The 14,125-nt window shown below is 40.0% G+C and overlaps 2 protein-coding genes and 1 long non-coding RNA gene across 5 annotated transcripts in view; 1 reads left to right on the forward strand and 2 right to left on the reverse strand.

Annotated features, from left to right (window-relative positions):
• Nucleotides 1-14,125, forward strand: part of grin2da (glutamate receptor, ionotropic, N-methyl D-aspartate 2D, a) — a 196,537-nt gene that overhangs the window by 117,404 nt on the left and 65,008 nt on the right. The window lies entirely within an intron of this gene.
• The window catches only part of LOC109968897 (uncharacterized), an 11,107-nt gene continuing 1,827 nt past the window's right edge, over nt 4,846-14,125 (reverse strand). The window contains exons 2-3 of one of the 2 annotated variants that reach the window (XR_002276198.1): nt 5,317-5,412; nt 4,846-4,902 (exon numbers count right to left, since the gene is read on the reverse strand). This is a non-coding gene — a long non-coding RNA (uncharacterized LOC109968897). The remainder of the gene's footprint in view (nt 4,903-5,316; nt 5,413-14,125) is intronic. The other variant, XR_002276199.1, reaches the window with a different exon arrangement.
• On the reverse strand, nt 8,594-13,925 carry LOC109968894 (uncharacterized). 2 transcript variants are annotated; one of them, XR_002276197.1, is made up of 4 exons: nt 13,352-13,925; nt 9,146-9,335; nt 8,895-9,003; nt 8,594-8,656 (listed from the first exon to the last, which is right to left on the reverse strand). XR_002276197.1 is itself a non-coding variant. In XM_020615457.1 (3 exons), exon 1 carries the CDS (start codon nt 10,825-10,827, stop codon nt 9,697-9,699), a length of 1,131 nt encoding a protein of 376 aa, XP_020471113.1. In that variant the 5' UTR covers nt 10,828-11,345; the 3' UTR covers nt 8,594-8,656; nt 8,895-9,003; nt 9,146-9,696. The 2 variants fall into 2 exon arrangements, 1 of the variants encoding a protein (XP_020471113.1); XM_020615457.1 differs by lacking the exon at nt 13,352-13,925 and having other exon boundaries at nt 9,146-11,345.

The following is a 14,125-nucleotide window of genomic DNA, read 5'->3' on the forward strand; positions in this document are numbered from 1 at the left end:
CTTGTACTTTGGAGCTATACCCCACAGATTAATAAAAGCAGATAGGCCTACAGCTTTCATTCAAGTGACTGCAGGCCTTTGGCCAATTTAATCCTTTTGTGTAGCTAACAATAAGTTTGCCAAACATTGTCCTATAACACATAAAATCTTTGTGAATAAATAATTCTTGAAATGAGTGACCACAGGACACCGCCTAGGTAGGCCTATATAGCATAAAGAATATTAACTTACCTTGATGTGATGCAACAAATCGTCGGCCCTTCCATGTCCCAAAAACTGAGATCCAAAGTATCTGGACTGGACACGGCCATCCTCCCAGTATCGAATATGGATGTCAAGCTGTTTTTTCTTTGACGCCTGATTGAGGCTCTCATCAAACATCAACACAAATGGCCCAGCCTTGTTGATGCCATCGACAAGCTGTTTTTTGAAGAACGATGCTAATCCAAATCTGATGATGTACCCGGTTTTGTCTTTACCACACGTGAATGACTTGGCGATGTCAGAGTCGGGAAACATTTCTTTAAACAGCTCCGCAATTCCTTCGTTGGAGTTCAATGAGTGGTGTTTAACTGCAGTGTTTAGACACCACAGAGCCTCTGCACGCAGTGTTGGTGTGGCGCCCATAGTCACCCAGAGGTCAGACGTAGTTCCTGGAGCCAAAACGTTGGCTTGCACTGTGGCACTAGTTTGCGGTGGTGGTGGTGCAGCAGCACAGAAAGTTGAGAGTAGAGTTAATTGCTCTCGCCTACCGCGCATTCCATTTTTATGTTTAGTTGATTGCATATGCGACCGAAGTGCGCTAGCTCCCATCCAGTTGACATTGATGTTTTTTTTACAAACCGAACAATAAGCCTGCCGGTTATTCCCTACTGCAGGCCTGAGCCAGTCCTTAAATGCTGGGTCTTCCATCCAGCTGTCAGAAAACCTGCATTTGCCCATGACGACGACGATGGTTGTCTGGACTAGTCAACAATGTAAGCTAGCCAGTTTGCTATCCAGTTGGGCTGAGCGCGCAATGTATTTGAGATCTCGAACGACCACTGAATGTGACGTCAGCATCAAACATACAAAGTTGAGACTAGACGAGGATCTTTGATTATGTGCCCCGATATGCTAAAGCCCACATTTAAACGAACTAGCGCAAATTTTAGCAGATAGAATTTTAATCAGAATAGGACACCATAGTCTGAAAAAATAAGACCTATTTTTAAAAAAATAATACCTCTAAACCAAATTAAACACTTTTTAATGGCCTTAAATTTGGCAATTTTGATTAATCACTTTTTAATACTTTTTAAAACCCCGCGGACACCCTGTGTATTGCAGATGGCATGTCATACCAAACAACCATGCAGATGCTGAAGCGGTACGACCCCACCTCCTCAGACAAATACTGGGCCTCAGCCTTTATAGCAAGGTCTTTGGTGGTGTCTCTCACCTCAATTAAAGCCTCCCTCACGGCAGCTCCCTGGTACCTTATGGGCTCGATGCTCTTGACCTTGCTCTCCCACCTTGTTTATGACCACATCTTTAAGGTGATGCTCACATGGTTCTTCAGTATGGCCCATCTTTGGCTGGAGGCTGAAAATAATGTGTAAAGCTTTTGCAGGACACCAAAGTAACTCATAGCATCAACAGATCCCTTAGCAGCATCACACACAACTAAATTCAATGTATGCCCCCCCATGGCACAAACAGAGCTCAGGGATTCTTTTCCAAGAGCCTTGCTTGAACTCCCTTATTTTTGCCTTTTATGTTTGCCCCTTTGTCGTATGATTGTCCTCTGCAGTCTTCAAAAGGAATTCCCAACTCCTCAAGTCTCGTCAGGATCATGGATGCTAAGTGCTGGCCTGTGGACTCCTCTGCCTCCAAAAATCGCATAAAAATGTTCCCTGATATGGGGCTTCTCCATCAGTGACACCACTCTGACCACTGACAATGGTTCTGTGTGGCTTATATCTGGGGTGCAGTCCAGAATTATTGAAAAAAACTTTGCCTGCTTGATCTCATCCACTGTAGCAGATATAATTTTGCTGCTCAACAAATCAATCAGCTCATTCTGCACATGATGGCCTAGGTAGCTGTTGTGCCTTGCTGTTCCTCTTTCAACACGGTTAAGGTGATCTTTCATAATGGGATCAAACCTGGCCATAAGTTCGACCTCTTTGAGAAAATTCCCATTTGATGGTGTGAACAGTGTTTCTGTGTGTCCCCTTGGAGCCGAATTTCGAAATGCCAGTGAGTGTACAATAACAGTGAGACGTTTCGGCACTGCTCTCCATCTTACCCTTTCATGCTGGGTAGAAGTAGAGGCAAAGAGGTCTTCATCCTCAATATCAGATATTTGTGGAGACCTATGAGTAGCTGAGGACATAGATGGTAGCTCATCCTGAAGAGTAGAGACCAGCAGAGTCCTGTGTAGTGGGGGAGGTGGGTGGCTCATCCTGACTGGTGGCAGAGGATGCTCCAAAATATTTTAGAAGTGCCCCTGAAATTGCAATTGAATTGCATGTTAAATTGATATTAAAATACTGTAGGTTACAATATAACTCTTATAAATTGCAAATTTAAATAAACATGCCCTTACATGCTAAATGTCTGTCATGACTCTTTAGACGCTATATTAATCTAATCTAATCTAATCTAAGGGATGAACAATTAGCTCCTTGGTTAACCTACTGCCTCGAATTATATGCTTTGTCACATAAGAGTTATAGCAAATGGCAAATGTTCGCCACACACACTGCAAAAAATTGGGAGTGAAATTTACTTGAAAAAACCTAGGCAACAATTTCCACACAGAAATTCTAAATAAATTTTACATGGGATAATCCTAAGTAAATTGTACTTAAATACACAGAGTAGTTTCTATAGATGTATTCAAGTAAACTTTACTTGAAATTTTCTGTTACTGGTACTAAAATCTTACTCACTCTTAGTAATTTTTATTTAGAATGCATTTGCATAAATACTTGCTTTTGTTCACTTTTATTTCAGTTATATTTAAGTAATGTTTACTTAAAATGGAGTTATAATTATAAAAAAATAAGCCTTTTTAAAATCAAAAATACACCAACATAAAAAAGACAGACTTCAACAGCAGCATCTTTATTATGTGCTATAAGCGTCCAAGTAACACCTTAATTCACAACATACACAGACAACACAGCACCTAAAATCCTGCTGATTTGTTATCATGCCTTTTAATGGTTAGTGTATTGAAACAGAAAACAGGCCACGCAATAAAACCATGCAGCCAAAGTACCTTTTGGAACTATTTCGGCTTAAAGTGAGTAAATGTAGTTTACAAAGACATTTGCCGTCTGGGACCAATTCCTTTTATCTCAACATTTGTAAAAACATTTAACACGTCAAGAGAACTTCACCTTCAGTATAGTGTACAAAAACATTTTCTTGTTGCCTTAAATTGAAAAGGCTTTGAAAAAGAATAGGACATAAATCACTCACATAACTTGTTTTTAGTTTTAAACCGTTAAGTAAACCCAGGAACGTATGCTCATGCTAGAAGTTTTTTCTGCAAAGACTGGACTTTGGGAGACATCTTAAGGACATCAAGCTCAAGAAAGAGCTTCTGAAACACTTCAAATGTGTATTTCAGTTTTGGTGTGTAGCTTAGGTTCATAGCGTAGACAAAGGCCATGAGCAGAAGGCAAGCCTTTGCCACATATCTACAGTTATCAAGAACCTCAGTTCCCTCGACGATGATCGACACATCAGCAGGAGTAGGGCCTTCGGTTGCAGTACTCTCAATGATGACAAAGGTCTTCATGACCTGCTTGGCATAGCCCTCCTTGACAGTTTCTTTGGTGACATCCTGTTAAAACATGAGTATCTGTACTCAGATGCATATACTGTACATGTTGTTTTCAAACTTCCTGATTATTATAGAAGTCTTGATTAAACTGGCCATTTAATACTATACACATACAATGATGGAATAGAAATACAAAGCTAGGAACCAAACATTGAGTAAATGTGCGCTAAGTAGTCACTCTTCCATCAAGCAAGATTTTAAGCATGAAGGTACATCTGCTGTGTTCCAAGAAAGAAGTGAAACAGCTGAGCATATTGGATTCAACACAACAATGGACAGTGTCTAATTATTCACCCCCAATGGTGAATACTTTTCACAGAAGCAGTAGGTTTTGGGTTTTGCAGGCTCAAATTCATAAACATAAAATGTCACTCGAGTCAGAAATAACAGGGACAGCAGAAATAAATGACAAAAATCAATGAATAAATGAAATGGTAAAAATTTTTACTGTTTAGATATTAAAACCAAAGTTGAATATTGACAACAATCATCAGAAAGCAAATGTCAAAATGTACCTGGTAATCTTTGATAAGGTCCTCCAGACTCTTCGAGGAACTCTATCAAGCAGCGGATGACAGCATCTCGTTTACCTTCCGCATGCTGCTGTTTCAACAGATAGAAAAGATATCGCAAAGAACATTATTGTACATAACTAAGCTGCATATAGAAAGAAAGCAACATAATTTTTAGGTCAGTCAATGGAGTCTGCGACAAAACTAACAAATTTTAGGCTTTCTAAACAAAACATATGAAAGCAGTGAGGGAAAACAAACATATACAGTATCACTGACTTGTCAAAAAAAGGACCGAAGTATCCATGATCAGGAGTTCTAAATGGTTGTTTAAAAGATCTGTAAAGATTATTTCAGTTCTCTTCTCATTAAATGTGAGAATTAAATTTTACCTTACTGAGTGACTCTAGTATGGGCCTTATCTTTGTGCCTGCAATGCCTGCCTCTCTTTGCCTTAAATATCTCCAGAAGTTTGGGGGTGTCAAGGTGCAGTTCTGAGAAAAAGGTCCACCCCATATGTATTGTTGTTATCCTTCTGAACTCTTCTTTGATCTGAAACAAAAGGTGATAAAAACACAATAATCTAATAATGAAAGCATCCAAGGTGGTGAACACTTGTTATAGATACTGCTGTCATGATTCGGTTCCGCTGCTTCCCATCCGGCTTTTATTTTGACATTACTTCCTGTTTTTGTTTCACCTTAGTTTCGGTCTTTTTACGTTCTTCATCACTCACATTAGTTTCACCTGCTTTACATCCTGTAAAATGACCATCAGGTTGAAATAACACCTCTCTAAAGCAATTAAAATAAAACCCATCATAGCCTCAGTGAATGTAGAATGTCTAGGGCTGTATTAGCAAGGAGTATCAAATAAACTGGGGGATTGAGTGCATTTTACTAATTATCTTGCAACCTGTACACAACAATCACAGCATGGCTGATGGAAAAAAAGGACCACATTTACCTGAGCTTCACAGAACAGAGCAGGCCATCTCTCAATGAAGTCTTGGACAGCAGGGCAATGCTTGACCACTTCTAGTCTTCGATAAGAGAAGGATTTCTCCATTTCTTCAGGAATTATCTTGTCATTGTTTTTCTTCATTATTTCCTTGAGCAAGTCCATTCTTTCCATCTCTGTTTTACACACCCATCTCATGTTGTGAGCACCTGGAGGGAAAAAAGTCCCAAAACAAATCACGTTACTAAAATACGTTACATAGAACATGTCAAACTGAATTTATAAGTACTAATTTGATCAACTTACCCTGCACCAGCTGTTAAGACCAACTTGCTGATCAAGTCAATTTATTTAAATGATCTGTAAAATACAGTATATCAGGTACAATATATCAAATGTAATATGCATATAAAGAAACGACTCTTGCAAAAACACTATTCTCCCACTGACATACACGTTTGAATTTGAAAAGAAAGCGAGTAATTACTGATTTTGGGTGAGATCCTAAAAGGAGAGACGTTAACAATGCAGCCCACAGAGCCACTAATGATGGTAAAATAACTGCACAATACGAAGCTACCCAGGTAGCCAAAATAGTGCGGCCCGATGATGGCCCAGATCCGGCAAACCAGATGAACTAACTCGGCCCAGGTACAGTTGCCAGACTCGGGCCGCATCTGGCATGACTGACGCCCTGGGATCGGCCCAAGTACACTGGCCCAAATCCGGGTGCTGAAGCTGAACCGACACTGCCAGAATAGGGTCGCAATCGCCCCACAAACATTTGTAGATTTGGCCTATATCGGCCCAGAGGTGGATACCAAAACTTAACCGATTACCAGGCTGTGACTTCTAGATCTGGTTCATCTGTAAGGCAGCTGATAGCTTGTAGTAATGATTGGGCAATGATGGTATTCTAAACCTGTGATGTCATAAATCCTGCTCATAGACGTGCATCTTAAAGTCATGGAGAGAAAAACCCTTTGCTTTAAGCAGATGAATATGAAAAAAGCCTTCTTGTGTTAGTCTCTGAACCTATACCATTTTGCAAACTACATTTGATTAATGTTGGCTTTAGGAATTTCCCAGGATGAAATAAAAATTTCACTTGAAAATATTAAATAACTAATAAATATTAAATAAAATATGTTAACCTTACAAGAACTAGGTGTTTAGCACTGCTCGCTGATGGTTTGGCAGCCCGTTCCTACCCTTGCTTTACCCCACACCTATCCTCAAAACTAGATGTTAGTTTTTCAAATTAATAATTACATGACTCAAATACATTAAAACTTTATTCTAAATGTGCAGCAGTATTTTACATTGATGATAAAAAAAAAGATCAAAAACAGAACAGATCAATAAACAGATCCAAAAAAAGAACAACTCTCACTGCCCAAAACATCCTTGTGGACCAGTGGACCTTTAGTGTACCCTACTAAGAATTTGCTTGTTTCATGGCCCGTTCCCTTCTTCCTCCATCCCTGTCCGATGCCAGCTGCAACCACCTTTTTATGTACTTTTCAATTTCTCCATCTGGTGCGCTTGCAGTTGCAGAATTTTGCCGCACTGATTCTGCAATATTAAGAAGGAAGAAAAAGAAAAAAACACTGTCACTTGATGTACAGTAGAGTCTTGGGACTATCTGTTTTAGGGTTCAGTTTTGTATCAAGATGTTGAAACATGGACATAATACTGCCAGTTACCTCAATAGTTTGAATAATTTTAACAGGTTTTGAAAAAAGGTGTGTGCTTCAATTAAGGAGTTCAATGAAAATGACTTTTCATGTAAGAATGTGGTCATTATTTCAGAATACTCACATTTAGATTTAAATGTACACTTTACATGAGTAACTGAATATGCAAACATGTGTCCACACCTGAATCGATAGAGCTGATAGAAATCATTAACCATCAAGTTAAAAATAAATGGTCCTAATTTCTAAGGGAGACACAAAAATGGACTCAAATATACTGTAGATATTACACATTACCAAACCCATAATCATAATTGTTCCTAATACTGTATAGCAGATGTCGAAGTGTGACATTTTGATTACTTGATTGGGTAATATTAGGAAATTAAGATATTAGGAAATTTTTACATTATCGGCAGGAGTTATTAAACCTTTAATGGCTTTATTACATTAAAAACACAAAATAATTACATCATTGGCTGCTGCAAACCCTATAATACAAAAAACTTACTGAGGACAACATCTTTTAGGACAAGCTGCTCAAAACCATATTTCCCATGTACTCCACGCCAGTTGATTTGCTTGGCCAGCTGGTTCGTCATCAGTTTAGCCATTATTCGCCAAACTGTTTCCTTTATTGTTAAGCCCCCTGCCAGACCAAAGTAGGTGACCTGAAAAACACAATAAAGAATCACATTTAATTCCTTCAATTATTCTGTATTAAAACACTGGCTTATGTCACTATATGAGACAGAAGACAGTTGATGACATTTAGTGATGGCATATTTCCATGGAGAGTGACAGAAGAGGTATGATTTGTTCTTATAGATACTGTGTAGTGTCAAAAATTGTATTTCTGTCCAATATCAACACCTACCAGTTTTTGTTTGTGTTCCCCCTGTGCAGCAACGGACTGCTCAAGGTTCAGGAGTTCTTCCAGTGTTTTCAGAGGAATTCCAGTAACCTCTGGCACCTCTATAGGCTTTCGAAGATTATTTTGCAACTGTAGCAAAATAATCTGCTGTTGCTGCTTAATGGTCTCCATTGTTGTTAATATCTCCCGTAGAATTGCTGTAAAATACCAACAAAACACAGTGAGTGCCAGTAACAAATTGTGAGGTTATTTATCCAATTGGCCTTGAGGCATTTCACTTAAAACTACAATGGTCAAACTGATATACATCATATTAGGGGAAGAATCAGTTTGCACCATGGATATCTGAACAGATTGTTACAATCCAACAGCTAACTGACCATCCATACAGCTATACGTCAGTACAACCAAAACGGGACCAATAACTACTGCAAAAGACTTACGCTCACACATCAGTTGGTCGTTTACCCTGGGCACACGAGGGGTTGCTGCATTTTGGAAACTTGAAGGAGAAAGTTCTGGTCTGGAGGGAGTTGGAGGCAAAATTGCTGGCGTGATGACAGCCGGAGGAACAATGGTTGGAGCAGCTGGTAAGGCCAATTGAGCCCTGGTGTGGTTTCCTCTGGGCTGTTCACTACTGGTGACAGCTGGAGGACCAATGGTTGGAGCAGTTGGTAAGGCCAATGGAGCTCTGGTGCGTTTCCCTCGGGTTGCCTCATTGCTGCCGTCATTGTCATCTTGGTCACTCTCTGACTCAAAGATTCTGTTCATGCCTCTAATGTACAAAACAAACTGATTATATTTCAGAATATAACAAAAACACAAAAAAAAACATGAACCTTGTGCAGTAAATTGATTACATTGGTAAACTAAATTCAAGTCGTTTTCCCCTCAAAAGTCACTGATGTTTCCACTAGACTACAGTAAATACACTGTGGAACAACCCATGTACAAATTATTTCAAATCAATTTTCCAAAACCACCTGTTGCTACCACATTTTTGACCATCTTACCTTCTCTTCCGCCTCTTGTATGCTGGACGTTGATCCTCTTCATCTTCGGTTTGAAGATCTGACGTAAGCAGGGCCTTTGGGAGCAGAAGTCGCGCCTCACTAAATGTATCTTAAAAAGAGTTCTCAATTAATTTTCACATTTCTGTTCATTAAAAGTTACTAGTGTAGTTTGTTGGTGTGGCATTAAACAGATAATGAAATTATACCAAGGGATTAAGCGGTAGAAAATGAATGAATGAATGAAATTATACCTTTAGTTGCCCTTATGCGGATGTTATACTTTTCCCAGAATTCCTTGGGAGGGTCTGCTCTCGCTATGGCCCGGTTGCATTGCTCCCTTGCTTTATAGGGAGGCCAGAAGCTTCTTCCATTATGAACCCATGAGGCTGGAACAACTTCTGTGTCTCCCGTGTCCACAAAATCAACAATGTGGTACATCATCTTTGAAAGGAATAATATGAATTGCATGCAAAATCATTTAAAACATTAAGCCATAAAATTCAATTAAAAAAAAACACAAATACATATATACGTTACACATATACATACATTTAGGACTGCTGCAACAGATTATTTTTGAAAATACACTCCAACATTCTATTGCCCTGATAAACTGAGGTTATGTTATATACAGAAAAGAAAAATACAAATGTGCAAACAAAAAAAACATAAGGAAGTATGTAAAAAATCTGAATAGACACACTAAATCTTAGTACATTTTCAAAAGGTATATAGGTATAAGAAATGATTCTCAGCCCCAGTAAACAGTTGCTCACCTTGCAACACAACCCCAGTTCATTTGTTATGACAAATGGAGAAATGGCATGCCCACAAATTTGTTCCTGAATGGGAGGAGTACATACTTTGTCACTGCATCATTCATCTTGATACACTTTAGTTCCTGGGACAAGTCAGTGAGTTGGAACACACCCAACTGACCTGAATTTATTGGGTAGTCAAAAAAGCTTGCACAACTTGTAAACTCATTATAAACCAAATATGGATCTCCGCCAAACTCAATGATATTTTGGACTACACCTACTACGCCATCATGACATATGCAGTTGTCACCTGTGAATACCTTGACACAAAAGTGTGGAAGACTAACTTCTTTGTACTGCATTACTGGCCATGTGATGTGCAATGGCAGTGGACCATCACAATGTGGTTTTCTGAGTTTGGTTTCATTTTGTGTGTCTGATCTACAAACTACATTTTCAAGCTCTGATATTCGTCTCACAACTTGTGCAACTGGATACTGGGGGCTGCGGATCATTTTCTTTATTTCACCAAGGTAGTTTTCATATGGAAACCCCGAGATGTTGTCCAACCACTGGCCATGCTTTTTTACATCATCACTGAGATGTATAAGGCCATGCACATTGTACACTAAATTGTCCTTGCCATAAAGCTGTCCAAAGTGTTCCACAAAAGACACAAGCAAGGTCTTTGCAAAGTCACAAAATATCACACAGAGCTTTGGACATGCCAGTATTGATATTGCAACATAAAGCAACATAAAGTTGTTGTAAACTGGTGAGCTAAGAATGTCAAATAGCGCAACTGGCCCAGTATACAACAAAAACTGTCTATATTCAGTTGCCTTCCATCTGTGTCTCTCTTCAACAGATCTGGGCTTCCTGGCAAATTCAGTGGGCATGTGACTTTTGAAAGACCTCAGTGTTTCTGACAGCTGATTTACTTTCTTGAAAGGCAAACGGCACCTAAGTGGACCAGTACTGCCTGCCCATAGTTCTAGGAGCTTCCTTGTGACCCCAAGGCAAACAAGATGCATATAATCATGGGGAAACATAGAAACCATTCCAATGCCAGTCTCAATAAGTGGGGAAATGTCTCTGTGATGTTCCTCATCCACCTGAAGTCTGAAACTTTCATCTGTTCTGGCAGGGCTTCGGCTGTCAGGAAAAGTCATCCGGCTACCTAGACGAAGCCCATATGATGTACATTTATCACAGCCTGCATACCCAGTATGAGATTTTATGGCTTTAATGTAAGCTCGGGCAGGAGCATCACATATTATTGATGTTACTTTTATGAACAATATTTTCCCTTTAAATGTAAAGCCAGATGCTAAGATTTTTAGCTCTGCCACAAGATCTTTTAAGTAATCTCCCACAGGATGTGGCTTTGATTTGCCACCAAACAAGGCAATCAAACAAGGCTTTTGTTTTACAGAAAATCCCTGCACTAACCCCAGAACTGGCCATAACTGGAAACCTGAACTCTTGAACAATGGAAGCCCATCAAAATTTAGTTGTAGACTGACTGTGTGACGATCAGGAATTTTTACCCAAATATTGTTCAGGAAACGAGTGAGAGAACTGACAATCCCAAAGTAATAGTATGCACCTCCTGCAACTTGGTTGATTATGTAATTTCTGTTAGTATGGAGGAGTGTCTTGGCATCTTTAGGTAAAGATGGATGGTGACATCTCAACACAACAGATCTGGACTTCCTGGCAAATTCAGTGGGCATGTAACATTTGAAAGACATAAGTGTTTCTGACAGCTGATTTACTTTCTTGAAAGGCAAACGGCACCTAAGTGGACCAGTACTGCCTGCCCATTGTTCTAGGAGCTTCCTTGTGACCCCAAGGCAAACAAGATGCATATAATCATGGGGAAACATAGAAACCATTCCAATGCCAGTCTCAATAAGTGGGGAAATGTCTCTGTGATGTTCCTCATCCACCTGAAGTCTGAAACTTTCATCTGTTCTGGCAGGGCTTCTGCTGTCAGGAAAAGTCATACGGCTACCTAGACGAAGCCCATATGATGTACATTTATCACAGCCTGCATACCCAGTATGAGATTTTATGGCTTTAATGTAAGCTCGGGCAGGAGCATCACATATTATTGATGTTACTTTTATGAACAATATTTTCCCTTTAAATGTAAAGCCAGATGCTAAGATTTTTAGCTCTGCCACAAGATCTTTTAAGTAATCTCCCACAGGATGTGGCTTTGATTTGCCACCAAACAAGGCAATCAAACAAGGCTTTTGTTTTACAGAAAATCCCTGCACTAACCCCAGAACTGGCCATAACTGGAAACCTGAACTCTTGAACAATGGAAGCCCATCAAAATTTAGTTGTAGACTGACTGTGTGACGATCAGGAATTTTTACCCAAATATTGTTCAGGAAACGAGTGAGAGAACTGACAATCCCAAAGTAATAGTATGCACCTCCTGCAACTTGGTTGATTATGTAATTTCTGTTAGTATGGAGGAGTGTCTTGGCATCTTTAGGTAAAGATGGATGGTGACATCTCAACACTGACAACAGGGCAGTCAGGGCAACCAAACTGATACTATACTCTGTGGCCCAGTTCATCAAGCTAGTAGTGAGAGTTGGCTGTAGAATGTCATCATCACTATCAAGTTCATCATCATGTACTGTCTCAGCATAAGCCTCTTCTGTGCATTCACTTTCCATAAAAGTCTCTATATCATGACCACTGTGATCACCACTTTGCACTTTTTGATAACCACATCCTGCAGCTTCATCATCACAATATGAAATTTCAGCACAAGGAACTTCCACATCAAGAAGCTGATTGCTTTTGTCAGCAACGTCATCTTCAGAGGTTTGACTATTTGTGGAAAGTGATGCAAGACGTGTCTTTACTGTGACCCTGGACCTTCTCCGCAGATTTGATGATTTATTGTATTCAGAGTAGAGCTCCATCGTCAGGGCAAATGATTTGAGGTGGTGGAGTAGAATCTCAGGGCTCCGAATCTCAAGGACCCGAAAAAAAAAAAATAATAATTTAGATGAAAAATATTGTAAAGGAGACAAAACGTCTATCAATTTTTTTTAAAACAAATAACTACAATCATATAAATAGTGATGGGTACCTCGCGGAGTAATACGTACTGTGCTTCAACATAATATTAATGCGCCTCGGTTTACACGAGGCCATGGCGGAGCTACAACTTAACCCGCGCTCGCGCACACAAGCACTCAAGACTACCGGCCCCCCTCCCCACAATGCTGAGCATTATGAAGGATACCTAAGTGCAATTTGACTCATGCAGTTACAAAAAATGTACATTTTACCACAAATCGTGACTCATACTGGCCATGACTGCAGCCACACAGCCACACCCTTACTCCTTTGCCCGCCACACCCTTACTCCTTTGCCCAATCGCTCATCAGCCTAAGTAAGATGAACGTATGAAATTGCCACAAAACTCAAAGCGGTGTGGCGGTCTAATAATGCTGCTTCTGGGGGAGATCCCCTGTTTAGTAATGTAATGTTTTTCTACAATGCCAATTCTGTTAATTGGCGAACTCGCTAGCTAGAAAACGTTAGCTAACATGTGCTCAGATATTGCCCATATTTATGCGACCATTGCACACGAACGCCAGCAATATCACTTTTTTTTATTTTAAACACCAACTTAACAATGTCCATTTGAAAAGCATACTTACTCAGATATTTGTTCCAACGTTTCTGAAATCCTCGTACTCTCTGAGCTCAACTGGTTGCGCCAACGGTCCGGTCTGCTTCAGCAAAAGACGTGAGCTACTAAGCAAGTGCAATGCCTGTCCTATGGAAACTCAGACAAGCTAGGTCACATGACCACCAAGGGTGGAACTGAATGGATTCACTCAACACCGTTGTATTAAATCAAGTGGCTTTTGTGATTATAGCAAGTTTTCAGTTTTATGTTTAACCTACTAAAGTTTGAGAATATAATATGGCTGTCACAGGCACTTTTTTCTTACAAGTTTACTGAATTACAACAGCCAGATGGTATATGTCGTTTTATTGTGTGTCTGTGTGTGCATGTGTGGTTACTTGCACATTTTTTATGATTTAATTTCAGCCCACATGCCATATCTCAACCGAAACTGGCCCAAATCTGGCAACCTATACTGGCCCAGATCTGGCAACCTATACTGGCCCAGATCTGGCTCAGTGTTGGTGAGCCAATGCCGGAATTCAACCGAGTGTGCCGACACTTAGCCAGAATCGGCCCAGATCCGCTGGCTACCTGGGATCTAACAGACGGACCGTGGCCATCTCAGACTAACGGACGGACGTACTGCGGAGAAATATCTTCATGAAAATGTAAGAAAATAATGTGACACGGCGGCCACGCTGTAGGAGAGACAACCAGGTTAGAGAAGAAAGAAATACCACATACCTTCCTTAGATAAACCTCGTAGAAATAAATTCAAATGGCGACGAACGGACGGCGC

This window comes from Monopterus albus, unplaced genomic scaffold (genome assembly GCF_001952655.1).
Source record: "Monopterus albus unplaced genomic scaffold, M_albus_1.0 scaffold165.1, whole genome shotgun sequence".
Classification (NCBI taxonomy): Eukaryota; Metazoa; Chordata; class Actinopteri; order Synbranchiformes; family Synbranchidae; genus Monopterus; species Monopterus albus.